Source organism: Podarcis vaucheri (genome assembly GCF_965113315.1).
Source record: "Podarcis vaucheri genome assembly, chromosome: 14".
NCBI classification, from domain to species: Eukaryota; Metazoa; Chordata; class Lepidosauria; order Squamata; family Lacertidae; genus Podarcis; species Podarcis vaucheri.
In genome coordinates, this window is record NC_138752.1 from 18,736,105 (window position 1) to 18,757,609 (window position 21,505).

General features: G+C 42.9%; 1 protein-coding gene across 1 annotated transcript in view; it reads left to right on the plus strand.

Moving 5' to 3' along the window:
* Nucleotides 1-5,910: 5,910 nt before the first annotated feature.
* The window catches only part of RHCG (Rh family C glycoprotein), a 42,495-nt gene continuing 26,900 nt past the window's right edge, over nt 5,911-21,505 (plus strand). Inside the window, exon 1 of the mRNA XM_082198643.1 lies at nt 5,911-6,199. Within this exon, the coding sequence (XP_082054769.1) occupies nt 6,007-6,199 (193 nt within the window). The 5' untranslated portion in view covers nt 5,911-6,006. The remainder of the gene's footprint in view (nt 6,200-21,505) is intronic.

Consider the following 21,505-nt stretch of genomic DNA (forward strand, 5'->3'; position numbering starts at 1 on the left):
GGATTAGCGCTATTAGCGGCTTAGCGGGCTTAGCGGATCAGCTGATAAGCGGCTTAGCGGCTTAGCGGATCAGCTGATAAGCGGCTTAGTGAATCAGCTGTTAAGCGGCTTAGCGGATCAGCTGTTAAGCGGCTTAGCGGATCAGCTGTTAAGCGGCTTAGCGGATCAGCTGTTAAGCGGCTTAGCGGCTTAGGATCAGCTGATAAGCGGCTTAGCGGCTTGGGGAAAGGGGGGGGAAAAACCCCGCAGGAACTCGCAAGACATTTTCGTCTTGCGAAGCAAGCCCATAGGAAATTCGTTTTGCGAAGCACCTCCAAAACGGAAAACCCTTTCGTCTAGCGGGTTTTCCGTCTTGCGAGGCATTCGTCTTGCGGGGCACCACTGTAATGGCGGTGAACCTGTGGCCCTCCAGACATTGTTGGACTCCAACTCCCATCATGACCAATGGCCTGGGACGATGGGAGTTGTAGTCCGACAAATATCCAGATGGGTTCCCCTTCTGTGCCTTAGCTGATGACCGGAAATATTCTTATTTATTAAATGTGTATACCACCCATGCTCCGCAGATCTCAGGGCAATTCACAACATAAAATTAAAAGATGATAAAAAGAACAAAACAACAGCAAACACAGACCAATAACCCTCTCCCTCCACCCACTCCCATAAACACATTTAAAATAAGAGGAGCATTTTTGCCTGGCACCTAAAGGTGTATAATGAAGGCGCCAGCCAAACCTCCTTGGGGAGAGCATTCCACAAACGGGGAGTCACTGCAGAAAAGCCTGTTCTCGTGTTGCCACCTTCCAGACCTCTTGTGGAGAGGGCACGCGTGAATGATGATTGCAGGGTCCAGGTCTGTTCACATGAGGAGAGGCAGTCCTTGAAGTACAGCCATTTAAGGTTTTGTAGGTCAAAACCAGCCCTGTGAATTGGACCCGGAAACTAACTGGCAGCCAGTGCAGTTGCGCCATGATTTTTAGCAGCCAACTGTGATCCTCACAGTGGGGTGAGAAATGGGAGAGAGGTTGTGTTTAGACTAGAGGAGAACCACTGGACCATGCAGGCAACTTCATGGTTTGGAAGACTGCCCACAAAGTTCTGATCCCAAAGACCGATAAGGTGAGAAATGGTGGAAAATAAGGCAAGGTGAGAGAGTCTATTGCTTCAGTGGAAAAGACGTTATTTGGTTCTCATAATGGGTGCAAACAAGGAAAGAAAGACTCTTTGCTTTCTTTCCAGTGGGAAAAAAAGTATTTGCTTAACTCAATCTCTGCCACCCTACAGATGTTTTGGGTTACAGTTCTGATCGGCCACCGCTGGATGGTGACCGATGCAAAACAGAGGCAGAGCAAGATCACTCCCAGAGCTACAAAGTCCCAAATGGGATGAATGAAGTCTGGTGCCCATAGAGACTCATGGGGTGGGGGGAGAGAGACAAAAACCCCAAGGGTAGAGTCAGAGCCAATGACAGGAAGAGGCAAATACTTCTACTTTAACCTCTGCAGAGATCTAGAATGACACTGGTGACGCTATGTCTAAAGAGGACTGGATCCCTGGACTGGATGTAAGTAAGGAGACAGGCGGCCCCGAAAAAGCACAGGATTGTGGCCCTGAAAAAGCACTTTCTTTGGGGCCACCGTGCTCTCAAGGGGGGGGGCTGTCCCAGTTTTTCCAGGACACTTGCAGGGGTGGCGCTGTGGTCTAAACCACCGAGCCTCTTGGGCTTGCCAATCAGAAGGTCAGCGGTTTGAATCCCACGACGGGGTGAGCTTCTGTTGCTTAGTCCCAGCTCCTGACAACCTAACAGTTTGAAAGCACACCAATGCGAGTAGATAAATAGGTACTGCTCTGGTGGGAAGGTAAACGGCGTTTCTGTGCACTCTGGTTTCCGTCACGGTGTTCTGTTGCACCAGAAGCAGTTTAGTCATGCTGGCCACATTACCCAGAAAGCTGTCTGTGGACAAACAACAGCTACCTCGGCCTGAAAGCGAGACGAGCTCTGCACCCCACAGTCGGCTTTGACTGGACTTAACCGTCAAGAGGTCCTTTACATTTTTACCTTTTTTGCTGCTTTTGGCAAATGCTGAGGGCATATCTCTTTACTTTGGCCTTTGATACCTGAGATGTGGGGGGGTTGGGGGTGCACTTTTCCCTGTTACTGTAATTTGTTTTAACTGTTCTTAATCTTAAACTGTTGTAACTTGCCCTGGGACCTGGTGGTAAAGGGCAGATAATGCATTTAAAATAAAATAAGTAACAAAAATATAAAGCAAAACAGCACTGTGCAACTTGCTACTTGAGAACGATTGCCCAGGAGTCAATTAAAACTTGCCCCCAGGTGAATGGCAACTTAAAAACCTGCATTAGTAGTTCTAATGATGAGTATAAGTTAGATAACGGCTAACAATGTACACCGCAGTGCCCCAGTGGCAGTTGGGGTTTTTTTTTACACCCAGTGACCAAGCCAGATGGTTTACATGCCATCCCCATAGAGACAGCTGCAGGCAATTCTGGAATGGCCTTCTGTGTTCCTTAGGAGGTTAGGAAAGAAAACGGGAGGAGGGAAGAGGTGAAAGGGAAGGGCAGCAAGGCCTGCTGTGAGTTGGAGGAAAACCAAGAGGCCAGAAGAAGATAAGAAGAGCCTGCTGAATGACCCATCTAGTCCAGCATCTTGTTCTCATAGACGCTGTAGTGGATTGGAGTTACTCGTGCGTAAACTGTCCCCGTTTGGGAGCTTAACTGCCTGGGTTAAACCGTCTTGACTGGACAGCCCATCTCCGCGTGGCTGCCTCAGTCGCTAGCAGAATCTGTCTGTGGGCGTTTCTTAAACCTTTGCCAGCATAAAAGCTGTTTGACACCCAGTCTTCTCCGCCTCTCATTGCGCGGAAGCCTTCTGCGCAGGGAGGGCGTGGGTAGTGGAGGACCAGCGCTCTCCTCACTGATGTCCAGGGAAGAATCCCGGAGCCCTTCCACCTCCTTCTCCATTGGCTCTCCTGGATCCTTGGTGTTACGCTGATTTCTTTCCCCCTCCACCAAGCTGTGCCTCCTCCTGGTGCTAGTACCTTCTCCTGCAGAGTCGGAGAGCCTCTCCTTCTCCTTCTGCTCTGATGTCAGTTTCCTGACAGAGGCTAACCAGATGCCTGTGGGAAACCAGTATGGAGGACTCAAGCACGAGAGCACTCTCGCCTCCTGGGGAAGACCAAAAATAGCCATCATGGGTCATGACCTTCATGAATCTGACTCATTTTCTTTTAAAGCCATCTAAGTTAGTGGTGGGGACGCGGGTGGCGCTGTGGGTTAAACCACAGAGCCTAGGACTTGCCGATCAGAAGGTTGGCGGTTCGAATCCCCGCGACGGGGTGAGCTCCCGTTGCTCGGTCCCTGCTCCTGCCAACCTAGCAGTTCAAAAGCACGTCAAAGTGCATGTAGATAAATAGTACTGCTCTGGCGGGAAGGTAAACGGCGTTTCCATGCACTGCTCTGGTTCACCAGAAGCGGCTTAGTCATGCTGGCCACATGACCCAGAAGCTGTACGCCGGCTCCCTCGGCCAATAAAGCGAGAAGAGCGCCACAACCCCAGAGTCGTCTGTGACTGGACCTAATGGTCAGGGGTCCCTTTACCTTTAAGTTAGTGGTCATCACTGCCTCCAGTGGGACAGAGTTCCACAGTTCAACTATGCACTGCATGAAGAAGTACGTTTTTTTATCTGTCCTGAATCTTCGAACGTTCAGCTTCATTGCTGAGAGCAGCAAGAGGTAAGGTTTTAAAATGATGGAATATGCACAGCTTGCGGACTTAACATATAGAATAAGAGAAGAAGAAGAACATACGGTACTTTTAGAGAAGACTGGAAAATGTTTATTGAATATGGGGGGGGAATTGTGTAGACTTGAAAACGCTGGCAGCATTAAGATAAATTCAACAGTGTAAATAAGTTTTGATGGACGTAATACAGTGGTACTTTGGGTTAAGTACTTGGAGGTTCGTTCTGGAGGTCCGTTCTTAACCTGAAACTGTTCTTAACCTGAAACACCACTTTAGCTAATGGGGCCTCCTGCTGCTTCCGTACCGCCGGAGCACGATTTCTGTTCTCATCCTGAAGCAAAGTTCTTAACCCGAAGTACTATTTCTGGGTTAGCGGAGTCTGTAACCTGAAGCGTATGTAACCCGAGGTACCACTGTAATGGAATAATGAATGGTTTAGTTTATGTAAAATATGCAGGGATTTATGATATGTAAAATGAACTATGGAAAGAGTAGAAGTCATTGATATTTTGATGTTTAAATGAGTATTCTATATTGTAAAACAAAAAACATTAATAAAAATTATATATAAAAAATAAAATAAAATGGTGGCTTTTAATGACAGGATCAAGTCCTAGGAGTTTAAAAGCTGCATTAGAAGAGAATTCCTCTGAGCATATGCAGAGTATATTTCCCCATGCTACACTTAACAACTACAGCCAGCTTCCACCCATCTAGAATTAGAGAGTAATATATAATAAGGTGCTAGTTCTGCATTTTATATGCCACAAGAAAACTCCTCTGTAACAGCTAGAGTTTCAGACTAGGCCCGGGAAAAAGCAAAATCCATATCTCCATACGCAGCCATAAAATCATTGGGGGATATTTGAACTGAACACTTTTCTTTAACCTAGCCTACCTCACAGGGTCGTTGTGCTGATGACTGGTAGGGGAGGGGGGAAACCATGTACACCATCTTGAAAGGTCAGAAATGTAATAAGTAAATAGCTCTTAGTGTAGTGCAGGAGATGAAAGAATGAAATCAATGAAGGATCCTGTGGACCCAAAATACAGATACACAGGGGAGGCGACCCACTGCTTCTCTAAATCATTCCCTGCTCTGGCCTTGGTTCTTTCACACCATACATTTAAAGTGGTGTCGTAGTGCTTTAAATGTATGCTGTCAATACACACGCACACAAACACACACGCACACACGTGTGCCCGAAGCAGCTCACACTACACCGCACAAAGGACAACCACAATTCAGAAACCATGTTAGGAACCATTACAAATAACCCATAATTATTTAATTAGGAACCATTACAAATAACCCATAACCCATAATGTCAGTCTTTAAATATATCATTAAAAAAATCAACCTGTGCAAGCAACTTTGTACAAATCAATAGACTGTTTTAACAGCTTGAAACTAAACAGGTGTGAGGATCAAGCTTAGCGCAGAAATAAAACAGCAGTATATAAGGCCAAAGGGGGGGGGGGGAATCTCCGTTTCAAAAAACCAGTCCGCATAGATTCACCACAGTTAACTTACATCCCTTGAATGTCAGCCTTCCCTCCCGACTCTCTCACCTGCTAAGTCCCTTCCCCATCGCTCACCTGGGGAGGTAAAGATTGCCACTCCTCCTACACTCACGGTCTTGATCCAACTCGCAAACTGAAACAGTGAGTCCACATGAGAACGCAGTGCAACAGGTATGGTTCCTAAGCAGAGTGCAAATGTAGATGAGATACATAGAGTGGTCATTTTCTTAGCTGTGATGGCACTGCGGCTGCCTCCCCGCACCAGCACAAACTCAGCCACTGTGTGTACCCCACAGATAACCCTGGCTTATCAACCTCTAGCCGCTCCCACCTTAGGATGCTGTGATGCTAATCATGGAATCCATCCAGCCGTGATGCTGAATCTATTCATCTGTGATGCTGAGCACACAGAATGCACTCAGTTTCTTAAGGCGACACGACACATGTGCCTCGCCCCTTTGTTTGTGGCTGGTTATATGAGAGAGTGCCCTGATCTATTAAGGAAGCTCTGAAATGGGACTGGTTGCCAGTGTCCTTGAGTGTCTGAAGTGATGACTGACAGCCGCACGGTCACACCCACTTCTCCCCAGATGACATAAAATGAATGAACTTCCCCCAGCAGTTGGGACTGTAACTTCGCACCTCCCAGCTCACACACAGCTCCTCTTCCCCCTTCACCAAACAAGCAGGCAAATGACAAACTGATTGCGAGGACTATGATGGCGAGGAACACTGACATGCGCTGGCGTCTGCCGCTGGTTTGCCTCCTCTGGGAGCTTGCCATGATCATCCTTTTTGGCATCTTCGTGCGCTTCAACGCAGAATCCGATATAGCCGGCTGGGAGAAGGCGAAGCAGGAGAAGAACATCACGAGTGACGCTGAGAATGACTTCTACTTCAGATACCCGTGTAAGTAATGTTGACATTTGGCCATTAATGTTCCGGGGGGGCTTTCCAGATTGTTGGGATTTTTGAAGGATGGGTTCTTACTGCATGCCAGGAAATTTAGGTTTGGGTGACTGATGAGGATCAAAGCATTCTGTCACTCTGGTGCAACAAAGGCACTTTTTAAAGAAAAGAAACAGACTGTTTGCAGTTAGGAAAGTGACGGGAGAGTTGACGGTGTTCGAAAGTGAGGGGTGCACGAATGGTTTAGCAGAAAGCTGCATAAAACCCCTGCAAGAAAATCAGGATGAATGCTCATTGTTGTATAAAATTCCTGCAAACAAATCAAAATCAATGCTCAAGAAACACCAGGTATAAACTAGCCTCTGTGTAAGCTTTGCGCAAGGGAATCAGGTTAGTTGCTCAGTAAACAGGTGATCCAGAGGAGCCCAGTGGTTCTTTATTTCTCCCATTGGACCCCATCCATGGGGCACCATCTATATGTAGACCTTGGGACCCCAACCACTGCACACTGGGTGTTGGCAAGCACCCAAAGGAAAGGGGTTAATCGGGAATCATGATCCTGCATTGGTGAGGCAAGTTATCACAGAGGAATGATTTCATTCCCAGATCAGTTTAATTTCAGTGTTCTGGTGATATACAGCCAGCCCTACCATTGGACAAAGTGCCGTGGCTGTTTCAGGCAGCTGATCTTAGATGCTGTGAAAGGGCAACAATGATCAAGTATCTATTTTTTATTCTATTTTGAGGCAGGGATTTTTCTCAGGTGCCAAAATACTGTATACTGTGACTTGGGGAGAGGTTTTCTGTTTTCTGTTCTGCTTCAGGCCAAAAAGAATTTTGGGCCAGTCCTAGCTTTAGACAAGACTAGTTTCCTCCTCACTTAGGCGAAGGGGTGGGCAGTGTGCTCAGACATTCTTATACAGAAATAAACTATTTCTAGCAGCAAAAACGTAACTTTAATGCAGTTTTGCACAAAGGAGTCTTGATATAGTGAAATCCAGAGAGCAAAGCCTTTCCTGCAGGTGTGAGGAACTTCAGTTCTCTCCCTCAGATGTTGCTGAACTGCAGCTCCCATCATCCCTTGGGCATTGGCCATGCTTGCTGGGACTGATGGGAGATGCAGTTCAGCAACATCTGGAGGGCCAAAGGTTCACAGAATTGTAGAGTTGGAAGGGGCCACGTGGGGCATCTAGTCCAACCCCCTGCAATGTAGGACTCTTTTTGCCTAAGGTGGGGCTCGAACCAGCAACCTTGAAATTAAGAGCATCATGCTTTACAGACTGAGCTACCCTCACACCTGATTTACGGAGGCATTCTGAGCCAGTGACCATCCTTGAGCTTATTCGGTTGAACAATTGGTATGGTTAGGTTAGGTAGAACTGTGGACTTGGTGTTCTTATGGGATAGTGCTCTTTGGGTGGGAGACCATGTTAAGCCCACCAAACTGACTTTTGAGGGTCCTTCTGCTCCTTCTGCTGAAGTGGGGGCTAGACTCCTGCCCTACAGGCATCACTGCAGCTAAGTGTGCATATTGGAGGGCAAGGCAGCTTGAGAAAGGAATAGATGACCCTGCTTAGGGAAGAGATGCTGAACTAGGACCAGACCTGAGAGACCAGGATTCAAAGCCTAACTTTGCCAGGAAGCTCACCTTGCCTCTCAGCTTAACTTACTTAACAGGGTTGTTGTGTGGATTCAGTGAGGAAGGGGAAAACCATGTACCCCACCTTGTGAGCTCCTGGGAGAAAAAAGTGGGATATCATCATCATCATCAGTGCTTTTGTTTTCTTAAAAAATGTTTAGGGGTACTCTCCTTTTCCTACTCATATTGAAATACTGTCTCTCAATGAGGACAAAGTTAGATTCACAAAATGTTTAGGGGTTTGTGTACCCCTGCGTACCCCCAGAAAAAAGCACTGATTATGATAATGATAATAATAATAATAATAATAATAATAATAATAATAATAATAATAATTATTATTAATTATTTATACCCTGCTCATGTGGTAGGGTTTCCCCAGCCACTCTGGGAGGCTCCCAACAGAGTATTAAAAACACGATAAAACATCAAACATTAAAAACGTCCCTAAACAGGGCTGCCTTCAGATGTCTTCTAAAAGTCAGATAGTTGTTTATTTCCTTGACATCTGGTGGAAGGGCGTTCCACAGGGTGGGCACCACTGCTGAGAAGGCCCTCTGCCTGGTTCCCTGTAACCTCACTTCTTGCAATGAGGGAACCATCAGAAGGCCCTCGGAGCTGGACCTCAGTGTCCAGGCTGAACAATGGGGGTGGAGACGCTCCCTCAGATATAAATGCAACCAACTAACTAAATAAAACCAAGTTAAGAGGATGAGGTCACATCCACACTACATTTAAAGCACATTTATAGCACTTCAACAGTCATGGCTGCCCCCTGAGAATCCTGGGAACTGTGGTTTGCTTACCATTTCCCAGCCCCCTTTAAAAAATCAGTTATTATTCTTTGGGGGAAGTCATGGGCTTTCAATGTTGAGTGTGGATGGAGCCTGAGCCAAGTAAGAACCTCTATGGACAACAGTGAAGAACGTCAAGCCTGAGGACCAAATGTGGACCTCTAGGCCTCTATCTATGGCCCTCAAAACTCTCCTCATTCAGACCCCTCACTGATTGTACCATTCACTGGCTTCACCATTATGTCTAAATGGGAATCCTATGAGGAATGTTGGGCTGAGGTGGTAGTTTCTGTCCAAAGGTTATACAATGACCTTTCATGGCAAAACACGCTTCCTTCTCAATTCAAGTGCATACTCTGTTCAGGACACCACACTGGGCCTCCACAAGTTCTTCTGCTTAAACAATCCTAGTGGCAACTGTAATAATAATAATAATAATAATAATAATAATAATAATAATAATAATAGTAGTAGTAGTAGTAGTAGTAGTAATCTGGGCAGCTTCCAACGGAATATTAAAACATGATAAAATATCAAACATTAAAAACTTCCCTGGCAAAGGGGTTTTGGGATGCTGATTTTTTTCTCTCCCTTGTGCCGTCATCTAGTAGCAATGCCCATCAGTATTCTATATAGGACAGATGTGCCAGTCTCTATGTAGAAGAATAAGCGGGCACAAATCTCGACATTCCTCCCCATCCCCCCAGCCAAAATGTGAAAACAGCTAACAAGCTGAAACAAAAGAAAAAATGTTGCATTCATGTAATGAGATTGCACTGTTCATGAACCAGTGGGAGAATCTTTCAAACTCCCAGGACACTCTGTAACTGACCTCAAGGTTGCCATTCAGAAATAAAAGGATCACAAAGTAAGAATACAATAGGGGTGTTCATATTCAATGGGTTGCAATCCCTCTGCCTGGGTCCACAGACCCTGAGCTGTACACATGCGCAGTTAGTCACATGTAATCTTCACAAAGTATATGGTCTGAGTACCTGTGTACACAAGCTGTGCAAATCAATAAATGTACACTCTTTCTCACAAACACTTGCACATGTGTAGAACCAGCATGTACCTGTGTTCAGTGCGAATACTGTTTCAATGTGAAACAACAGAATTACAAAAATTCCTTCCAGTACACGAAAGCTCATGCCAATAACAAACTTAGTTGGTCTCTAAGGTGCTACTGGAAGGATTTTTTTATTTTGTTTCGACTACAGCAGACCAACATAGCTACCTACCTATAAACAGAATTACAATTCATTGAGGTAAAGGTTTTTAAAAACCACCCTAAGTATACTAACTTTGCATTGTTATTTGTATTTAAAAATTGTATCCCACGGTTCATAAAAAAAAATAGCAGAGTGGGTTACAACAATTATGCATAAAATCATATGATAGAACCATATAAAAATGTTAAAATCAGAAATCAGCTAACTGTTAAGGAAAGATGCGTTCTTGATTGTCTTTGTGAGCCTAATTAGTTGACCAATGCCAGGATATCTGTTGTTATCAATGGTTTTCTGTATTGGCTCCTGCCACAATACAGGTGTTGATACAATCATCTTAGCAATGCTGAGTATGTGATCACCAATTGCTACACTGAAGGGTGTGCCTTTTCAACACAGATTTGTGCTTTAGTTACAACTGATTTGTTGAAGTGGGGTTGTATCTCATTGTCGCCCAACTCCCAGTTTTCTCCCTGCCAACTAAGATTTCACTTTGCACATCTTACAAAGTGGCCTTGAGTCCACGAAAGCTTATGCGATAATAATTTGGTTCATCTTTTAAGGTGCCCCAGGTCTTTGTTGTCTATTGCTGCAAAAGACTAACAACCCACCTCGAGAGAGCTAAAACAGTAGCAGCCTAAGGCAGAAATCTTCCAACAGCCACTTATTAAGTAAGTTTCACGCAAATTGGAAAATGGACAAGCTAGGAGTTTGGAGTGGGATCCAGATCTCTGCTTCAGCAGCAGCCAAATGTGTGAATTGGTTTAATGTGCAATCGACACATCCATGCCATAAATTTAAAGCATGTGACTCTCCCCAAAGAATCCTGGGAACTGTAGTTCCCTGGAAACTGTAGACTATAGCTCTGTGTGGGGTAAATTACAGTTCCCAAGATTTTTGGGGGGGCAGCCTTGGGCTTTAAATTTGTGATCTGTATTGATTACACTCTAATGGAGAATTCAGGAACATCTGCATTTCTAATTTATATTGGTTTTGTATCAGCTTAGCAGGCATAGCTCTAAAAAAATAAAAATAAATCCTGTGAACTGTAGCTTGGTGGGGATGCTGAGAATTCTCTTATAAATCTGTATGCAACTCACACAGGACCACAGCTCTTAGAAATCCATGTGGGGAGAGAATGATGGTTTCACCAGTTTAAGCACTAAGAGGAAAGACCAGGGTGGTTTTTCAGATGTTGATGAACTACAACTCCCATCATTACCTGGCCATTGGTCACGCTGGCCAAGGATGCTGGGAGTTGAAGTCCAACAACATCTGAAAGGCCACAGGTTTCCTATTCATGTACTACAGCCTGGGTGCCTTAACATTGCCATATGTAATGGGTAAGGGGCTGGGTGGGGTGGAAATCCACAACAGTGCAATACTTGTGCGAAGAAAAAATTCAATAAGTGATCAACAAATGAGTAAGCTTCTGAGTTCCACAGAACTCTGGATCTCTTACCAGAGAGTAAATCAATGGGTCTTGCTTTGACATGAATAGGATTGCACTGTCAGGCTCACTGAGTTCAAGGGGCTTCCCTTCAGGTAAATGTACATGGAAATGAATACTGAATTTGATCAGACTGGGGTCAGCAAAACAAGATTTCCACTTGAACCAAAGGCTATGGGGGAAAGGAAATGTCAAGCCTAAATGTCAGCAAGTCTTTGTTTCTTTTGCCAATGCCAAAAGGAATACCCTGGTCCCTTGGGAGAATAGGGAAGAAAAGAGCAGAGAAAAACTAGCCACCATTAGCAAGCCTCAAGATAAATCTTAGGCAGTGCAGCTATTCTCCACATGTGTTGAACAACTCCATGATCGGAGAAACTGTCCATTTAAGTTTCTCATTTTTTTTCAAATCTTAAACTCAAGTTATCTACATTTCCATAGCAGTTTGCAATTATTAAGAAATGCTAATGAAAATTTGTCAACGTTCTTCTCTTTTTTATTCTTTTTGGATTGTTTGTGGTTTTTTATGTTGGTGTATATGTCAGAAATAAAATAAAAAGAATTTAAAAAAAAAAACTTTGTCAACGTTCTAGCACTAATTTCTCCTAAAGATATGTTTTTGCAGGCAGTTTTGACTAACATACTCATTTGGGCAAGCAGAATGTGCATGTTTTTTTTTTGTTTTTTTTTACTAATATATGCATTTGTATGCACACCTCCCTCTAATATATGCAGCTTGGTTGGAGAATTGCACTGCAGAATTCTGAAAAGTGGACCTTACAAAGGATAAATGTCTTTTACATTCATGTATCAGTTTGAGGAGGGACGCGGTGGCGCTGTGGCTTAAACCACAGAGCCTAGGACTTGCTGATCAGAAGGTCGGCAGTTCAAATCCCCTTGACAGGGTGAGCTCCCTTTGCTCGGTCCCTGCTCCTGCCAACCTAGCAGTTCGAAAGCACCGCTCCGGCGGGAAGGTAAACGGCATTTCCGTGTGCTGCTCTGGTTCACCAGAAGCGGCATAGTCATGCTGGCCACATGACCTGGAAGCTGTCTGCGGACAAACGCCGGCTCCCTCGGCCAATAAAGCGAGATGAGCGCCGCAACCCCAGAGTCGGTCATGACTGGACCTAATGGTCAAGGGTCCCTTTACCTTTACCTTTATCAGTTCAAGAGGTGTGAATTGGGTAAAGGTAAAGGTAAAGGTAAAGGGACCCCTGACCATTAGGTCCAATCACAGATGACTCTGGGGGTTGTGGCGCTCATCTCGCTTTATTGGCTGAGGGAGCCAGCATACAGCTTCCGGGTCATGTGGCCAGCATGACTAAGTCGCTTCTGGCGAACTAGAGCAGTGCACGGAAACACTGTGCTACTTGTACTTTGTGCTTTCAAACTGCTAGGTTGGCAGGAGCAGGGACCAAGCAATGGGATCTCACCCCGTTGTGGGGATTCGAACCGCCGACCTTCTGATCGGCAAACCCTAGGCTCTGTGGTTTAACCCACAGCGCCACCCACGTCCCACCATGAATTGGGTAGTTTCACCTTAAATTGCAAAGGAAAGCAAATTCCTCTCCCATCCCTCTTTGTAATGTTTGGAGCGCTTTCCCCATTCTGTGCCCATTGCCCCTGAGCAGCCCATCCTCTCTATTCCTTCTCATCTTACCTGTCTTGGTTCTTGTGCCTGGTTCTTCCCTGTATACAACCATGTGGGGATGGAGGTTAATGGGTATATCAGGATGTGTGTTGTTTTGCCCGATTTGGATAGGTGCCAAACAGAGAGATGGTGAAGCCTGACTCACTTCAAGCGGTATAGGCTGAAGGAGAAAAGCCGTCACAGGATTGGGGAGAAACTGTGCGCTGTTTCTCAGGTTTCAAGGAAAGAATTACTACCACCCTTTCTCAAATACATGCAAACATGGATTATATGCAGTAGTTCATGGCACCTCTTTTTTATAGCACTGACTAGTATTGTTGTTGGTCTTTGCAACCCTGTGGATTCCACAGAATATGAAGGGACTGAAAAGGAGTCATTAGATCTTTTGGCTGGGCCAACTAGTTTGCTTTAAAGTCAACTGGGATCCCTGGATAATTTGAAGGAGATTGGCAAGGACAGTGGTGGGCAATGTGGCGCCTTCGAGCTGTTGTGGACTGGAACTCCCATCATCCCTGATCATTCACCATGCTGGCTGTGTCTGATGGGAATTATAGTCCACACAACATCTGTAGAGCAGCATGTTAGCTTTTCCTGAGCCAGGATTTCTGACTCCCAGGTGTTTAACAATAGCAACAACAAGCTGACTTTTTCCACCTAAAGTAGGCTGCTGAACGGAAGAAAGACACAGTGGTACCTCGGGTTAAGTACTTAATTTGTTCCAGAGGTCTGTTCTTAACCTGAAATTGTACTTAACCTGAAGCACCACTTTAGCTAATGGGGCCTCCTGCTGCCGCTGCGCTACTAGAGCACGATTTCTGTTCTCATCCTGAAGCAAAGTTCTTAACCCGAGGTAATATTTCTGGGTTAGCGGAGTCTGTAACCTGAAGCGAATGTAACCTGAAGTGTATGTAACCCGAGGTACCACTGTAACCAGGAGTGGAATTTTGTGTGAATGGACCGTAAGCTTAGTTCAGTTCTGGTAGTGAAAACAAATTGCAAGTCTAAGCATCTGCTCAAAGGTACCCTGTTTTTCGAGGTCACACGCATTCCACACCATGCACTGAAAACACATAGCTTCCCCTAAAGAACCCTGGGAACTGTGGATTACCCTTCAAAGAGCTGCAGTTCCAAGTACTGTACCCTTAAAGGAAATGGCCTACATTTCCCAGAGTTCCCTGGGAAGAGGGAGTGATTGTTAAACCACTCTTGAGGACTGCAACTCTCAGCACCCTTGAACAAACTACCTTTCCCAGGATTGTCTGTGAGAAGCTATGACTGCTTAAAGTGGTATACTACTGCTTTAAACGTATGGTGCAGATGGTAACCTTACTTAATTTCAGCTGGGTGTAATGTCACTGGATGTCTTCCTCATTCACGAACTGCCACCACTTTGGGAGTATGGCAAAGCCTGAGTGTTTTGTTTTTTCTCTATTATGCAGCCTTTCCCAAATGCTCCCACTCACCCAAGACTTTTACAGTGGCATTGATATTAACAGAGTTCTGACGCGACGTGCTTGGGGAAAATCACACGCTCTTCATTTGGGTTTCATAAACAAAACACCTCACTTCATTAAACACGAGTTTGAGATGAGAATCTCGGCTAGTTCTCTCAGTCCCTGGAAAGCTTAGCTGCTCAGTCTCACCCTCACATCAGTAGAAAGCCTGGATTAAGCCAGACACTGTTTAATCATTAAACTTCCTCTACTGGTGGCAGTAGTAGCGTTACAACATTTTCTCCTTCTGGGAGTCTACATGAATATATTATAAAAGGGATAGAATATGTTGCTTATGATTGACTCAGCTGCCAAACTTCTTCATTTGTGTCGGTTAAGGGATACAATCCGAACTGGACAATCCTGTTTCCCTTTGACGTGCAATTTTATCTTTTTCCTCCTCCACTTTTGCATAGGATTAACATTCCTTTGTATTCTACTAGGAAACCAGACAACGCTTACTTTATTCTTTCTGTACTTATTGTACTAACTTGAAATTTAGCTGACACATTTTAACTTTGCCTCTGAATCACACGAGTTCCCAAAGCAATCCCAGGAAGTTTCCCCCTCCTCATGAAGAGGGGGTGCCATGACTGTTCATAGATTCATAGAATTGTAGAGTTGGAATTGAACACCAGGGTCATCTAATCCAACCCCTTGTTATGCAGGAATCTTTTGCGCAATGTGGGGCTTGAACTCACAAACCTAAGATAAGGAGTCTCAAGCTCTATCGACGGAACGATCCCAGCTGTTGGCTTCAAATGTTACATCAAGTGTGGGACCGCTGGAAAAGTGGCTGGATTGCCTTACACAGCCAATCCCTGCAGAAAGGACTGTACCACCTTGTGGGGAGTCCAGTGCTGTTGGGTCTGGGTATATGAGAGAGCTCCCTGTGTGGAAATCTTTCATGTACCTGAAGAAAGCTGGTCGGCTCCCACTGCCCATCAACTAATGAATGGGAAATTCTTTTTTTTAAAAAACACACAATTTTATTAATTTTACAAATATAAAATACAAATAAACACACATCAATAAAGTAATACTATATGTGGAGATTCCCTGAATCTCACTTCTTTTCCCCATCCTGTCCATGGGGTTTTGTTTTAAAACATCTACAACTGCCCATTAGTCTGTAGTCCAGTTTTTATATCGAACCATATTGCCATAATATTTTTTACACTACAAGTGTGTCAAAATCCTGCTCTTGCTTCCATCAGCTTACAGTGGTCTCCTAGATAACTTGTAAATTTTCCCTATTCTTTTAGAAAGTTTTTATCCTCTTGAGCAGGGGTCAGCAAACTTTTTCAGCAGGGGGCCGGTCCAATGTCCCTCAGACCTTGTGGGGGGCTGGACTATATTTTGGAAAAAAAGAAAAGAACGAATTCCCATGCCCCACAAATAACCCAGAGATGCGTTTTAAATACAAGGACACATTCTACTCATATAAAAACATGCTGATTCCCAGACCGTCCGTGGGCTGGATTTAGAAGGCGATTGGGCTGGATCCGGCCCCTGGGCCTTAGTTTGCCTACCGATGCTCTTGGGGAATTCAATCCTGCTTGGTCCTGCTACCATCCTTTCCACCTCTGCAGGTTAACTTTGACAAGGCTTCTCTAAATACATTGGTAGATCCAGCCTGTCTGGTAGCAGAAGCAAACATTAGTGAAAACAAAGCAAGATTTTATGGGATTCATTGAACAACCCCTTGCCCTTCCTCTGACAGCCTTGAGGTACATCTTTCACATACTTTTTGTGATGCTTCTGAATACCAGTTCCTGGAAACCACTGGAGGGGAGAGTGATCTTCTGCTCAGATCCTGCCTGAGTGTTTCCCATGGGCATCCAGTGGGAGTTGGTCACTGTGAGAACAGGATGCTGGGATAGATAGGGCATTGGTGCCATCACTTCCGGGGTCTTAGGGGTTGTTACACCTCTGCTTCAGAGGCCAAGTTCCCTTTCTGGGGGAGAGATCCCTGCCAGTCTCCCACAAAGGCCTGACTCCCCCTTTACTGTTCTGGGCTGTTTCTGAGGGCTCCAGATCCTACTTGACCAGATCTCTGGGAGATTTTGTAGTCGGACACAACTGCATGATGGTTAGTATATGAAAAGGGTCAAGGACCACAGAGTTCTAATTGCTAGAGAAGGTTCAGTTAGGTCATGTCCCCTCAACCCCAGTGGGGAAGGAAATGCTGTATATCTTATCTTCTTTTCCCCTTCTCCTTTCTTTACGATGTAGCTATGGAAGCAGCATGTGTCTCTCAATAGCTTCCAGCTCTAGACACCTGTCTGAAGCTATCTTGCTGCTTTCTTTTTACCCATATGCCTGCATTTCTTATCGTTGCTGCATAGAATAATGCAGGACTGTGACATCAAATACGTAAGTAAAGTATTTTAAACTTACTTCAGTGTGTGGTCTGCTTCATTGCAGGAGGGATAGAAAGGGGCGTCAGCTGCTTTATACAGCTAAACGGAATGAATAAGGTTTAACAGTATATTCCCATGCATCGCTATTCTGCCTAAGGATAAGAATGAAATTCTGTTAGGGGTTTTCTCCCCATCAGAGAGACTGCTAAAGCCCCACACTTTGGAATACAGGCTTGCTGCCACTTTTCTTTGTTATTAACACACCCACACAGGTCTCTGTAGGATTAAATATGATTAATATATCCTTTTACCAATTCCCACCATTAAATCCTCCATGGAAGAGGAAGCACATATGATCTTGGGGGCACAGAGTGTGTGCTTTTTACCTTTTTCATCTGGTTTGCCAGCTGTGTACCCATTCCCTTTAAAAAAAGTTTTTATTTATACATTTCATAAATTTTACAATTATTTTAACATTTCAAAGTTTGACTTCCTCCCTGCTCTTTCTGCAGTTCCTTAAATTTATTTTTTTAATACCTTCTGCATATCCAAATTCATTTAATTTGCTCATTTAATTATCTACTTTAAATATAAACTCTTACGAAACTGCAGGTTATTACAATAATCCTGCCAACACTTTTATCTGTTTGCAGTTCATCTGTAAATATTCAATAAACCATTTCCATTATTTTATTTTAAAAAAGTTTGCTATCTTGATTTCTAATTCTTCTGGTGAGTTTCGCCATTTCTGCATATTCCATAAGTTTTTTTTTTATGCATAATTTTTATTAATTTACGTAGTACAAAATACAAAATACAGAAAAAAATTCAATTCTCATTTTCACAGGCTTTTGGTATGACTTCCTTCAACCTTTCCACAAATCATCCGTTATAATTTTTATGAGGGTTCGCATTTCCTGTTTTATATTGCCATTATTCATCACAGTTCTTCCAATTCTCTTTAGACAATAACCTTTTCTTTTTACAGAGCTCCTTTAAAGCCCACTAGTGTTATCTGTCCGTCACTTAGATTTTCCAGATATTTCGTAAAGCTTTCCCAATCCTTAATGAACCTCTGGTCTTTTGAGTATCTAATTTTCCCTGTCATCTTATCCATCTCCGCATAATCTAACAGTTTTGCTCTCCATTCCTCGATAGTCGGTAAGCCCTCTGATTTCCAATTTTGAGCTAATAAAACTCTTGCTGCTGTTGTTGCATACTGGAACAGCTTATGATCTTTCTTCTTTATCTCCTTTCCTACCAATCCCAAGAAAAAAGCCTCGGGTTTTTTAATAAAGGTATATCTTAAGATTTTCTTCATTTCATTATATACACTCTCCCAGAACCCTTTAACTTTTTGGCATTCCCACCACATATGGTAGAAGGACCCCTCCCTTTCCTTGCACTTCCAGCATTTATTGCAGATTCCATACATTTTGGGCAATTTTGTAGGAGTCATATACCATCGATAGAACATTTTCATTAAGTTCTCCTTTAATGTCACACAAGCTGTAAACTTAAGATGTTTTTTCCAAAGTTTCTCCCATTCTTCAAAATATATATTGTGACCAATATCTTTAGCCCAATATATCATCACCGACTTTACTTCCTCGTCTATTAAATTCCATTCCAATAACTGATTGTACATTTTTGATAGGATTTTATAGTTATTATTCAGTATCTCTGTCTGGAATCTAGAATCTTTATCAGCATATCCTTTGTCTTTAATGTCTTTTCTAAACATTCCATTTATCTGAAAGTAGTGCATCCAATCATAGACTTTCTCCTTGACCTGATCATACGGCTTCATTTTCCACTTTCCTTCTTCTTTCATTAGCAGTTGTTCATAAGTGGCCCAATTATTTCTCATGTTAATCTTTTTAACGCTCATGACTTCTAGTGGCGATAGCCAATGGGGTGTTTTAGGTTCTAACATATCTCTATTCCTCTCCCATACCTCAAATCAGTGGGCCTCTAAAGATGTGATTTTCGAAGCCCCTGTGCACTTTTTTCTTCTCCTGCCACAAATAGGCGTGCCACCCAAATCTGTTGTTAAATCCCTCTAGGTCTAACACTTCCTTGTCTTCCAATTTTATCCATGTTTTAATCCAGCATAGGCATGACGCCTCATAATATAATTTCAGATCTGGCAGGGCAAAGCCCCCCCTCTCCTTCGCATCTGTCAACAATTTAAATTTTATTCTTGGTTTCTTGCCCTGCCAGACGAATTTTGAGATCACTCTCTGCCATTCTTTAAATAACTTTGTACCTTTAATTATGGGGATATTCTGGAACAAAAATAACACTTTAGGGAGTACGCTCATCTTGATTGTGGCTATTCTGCCCCAAAATGACAGTTTCAGCTTGCCCCACACTTCAATATCTTTCTTAATTCCTTTCCATACTATCTCATAATTGTTTTTAAATAAGTCTATGTTTTTTGGCGTTACCCATATTCCTAGATATTTTACCTTTCTGACCACCTCTATCTCCGTTTCATTTTGTAGTTCTTCTATTTTATCTATATCCATATTCTTTACTATAATTTTTGTTTTCCTTTTATTTAATTTGAAGCCGGCCACTTTTCCAAATTGGTCAAATTCTTCGAGTACCTCTTTTATTGAATCTATTGGATCCTCCATTGTTACAACCAGATCATCTGCGAATGCCTTGATTTTGTATTCGTTCTGCCCAACTGTTACTCCTTTTATCCCCTTGTTTTCTCTTATTGAGTTTAGGAGGACTTCTAACACCATTATAAATAGCAGTGGGGACAGTGGGCATCCCTGTCTTGTTCCTTTTGCTATTCTAATTTCTATTGTCTCCACATTATTTATTATCAGTTTTGCCTTTTGTTCCGTGTAGATTGCCTTTACCCCATTAAAGAATTCGGTGCCGACCTCCATATATTCCAATTGTTTCAGCAGGAAGTCCCAGATTATATTATCGAATGCTTTCTCTGCATCCACGAACAACAGCAAGCCTTGTTTATCACACCTATCAGATAAATATTCTACAATATTTACTACATTTCTTGTATTGTCTTTCATTTGCCTGCCCGGCAAAAAGCCCGCTTGGTCTTTGTGTATGCTTTCTACCAATATATTTTTTAGTCTCCTTGCCAAGATTCCCGCGAAGATCTTATAATCTATATTTAATAAGGAGATCGGTCTGTAATTTTTGATCTGCTTTAAATCCGAATCCTGTTTGGGGATTAATGTAATTAATGCCTCCTTCCATGTCTCTGGTATTTCTCTTTCTTTAAGGATGTTATTCATTACTTCTTGCAGTGGAGTCAGCAAAACTGACTCCATTTCTTTATAATAGCTGCCAGTGAACCCGTCTGGGCCTGGGGCTTTCCCTTTTTTTAGTTCCTTTATGACTTCTTTTATTTCTTCTACCTCGATTAAGGCACTCAGTTTGTCTTTCTCCACTGTCGAGATCTTTTTTATATTCTTCCCTTTTAGAAATCTTTCTATTTTTCTCAAATTATTCCTTTCACTATTTTTATAGAGTCCTCTGTAAAAATCCAAGAAGGCCTTCCTTATTTCCTTGTGGTTATTTATCTCTTCACCCTCCACTTCGATTTTATTTATTGTATTCTGTTCCTTCCTTTTTTTGAGCTGCCAAGCCATTAGCCTTCCTGATTTGTTTGCAAATTCGAAGCTCTTCTGTCTTAGTTTTTTGACCTTCCATTCTATTTCCCTATTTATCAGCATTGCAAACTGGGATTGTAGAACCTTGATATTTTCTTTTGCTCTCTTATTTTTGGGGTTTTTAGTCAATTTTTGTTCATTGTCCAATATTTGCTGTAAAATTTCTTTTTTCCCTTTCTCTCTTTTTTTGTTCTTAATTGCACTCTGTTGGATGAAGAAACCCCTCATCACCGCCTTGCCTGCATCCCACACCACCTTTATTTTTGTATCTTTACCTAAGTTGTCCTCGAAATATTCCTTTAGCCTTTTCTGAGCTTTCTCTACAATCTCTAAGTCGTCTAACAGGTAGTCTTTCATTTTCCATCTATATGTTCTTTCTTCCAGCCCTTTCAATTCCATTTTTATTGGGTTATGATCCGAAATTGTTTTGGCCTGGATCTCCACCCGTATAACTCTTGAGACTAATTCTGCCGAGGTCCATATCTGATCTAATCTCGAGAATGAATCATTAGGTTCTGAGTGGTAAGTATATTGTTTTTCTAGAGGATATTTAAATCTCCAAATATCCACCAAATTGCAGTTTTGAACCAATGAGAAGAAGGTTCTGGGTAGCTTCCCTTCTTTACCCCTTCCTTCTCTTAGTCTGTCCATGTCTAGGGACACCACACCATTCATATCTCCCAATAATATTATTTTCTGATCAACATATTCAGATAGCTTTTCTTCTAACATTCTGTAAAACTCCGATTTATTGTCATTTGGTGCGTATATCCCCACTATTATTAGGTTTTCTCCTTGCCATTTAATTTGAACTGCTATTATCCTCCCTTCTTCATCTTTAAAGATTTGTTGTGCTTCAATTTGCTTTTTGATATAGATAACCACTCCCCTTTTTTATTTTTATCCGACGATACAAATTCATTTCCCAGTCTTTTATTGATCAGAACTCTTTTATGTTTCCTCGCTATGTGGGTTTCTTGTAAACAGATAATATCTAAACATTCTTTTTTTAAGATATACTCAATTTTATTCCT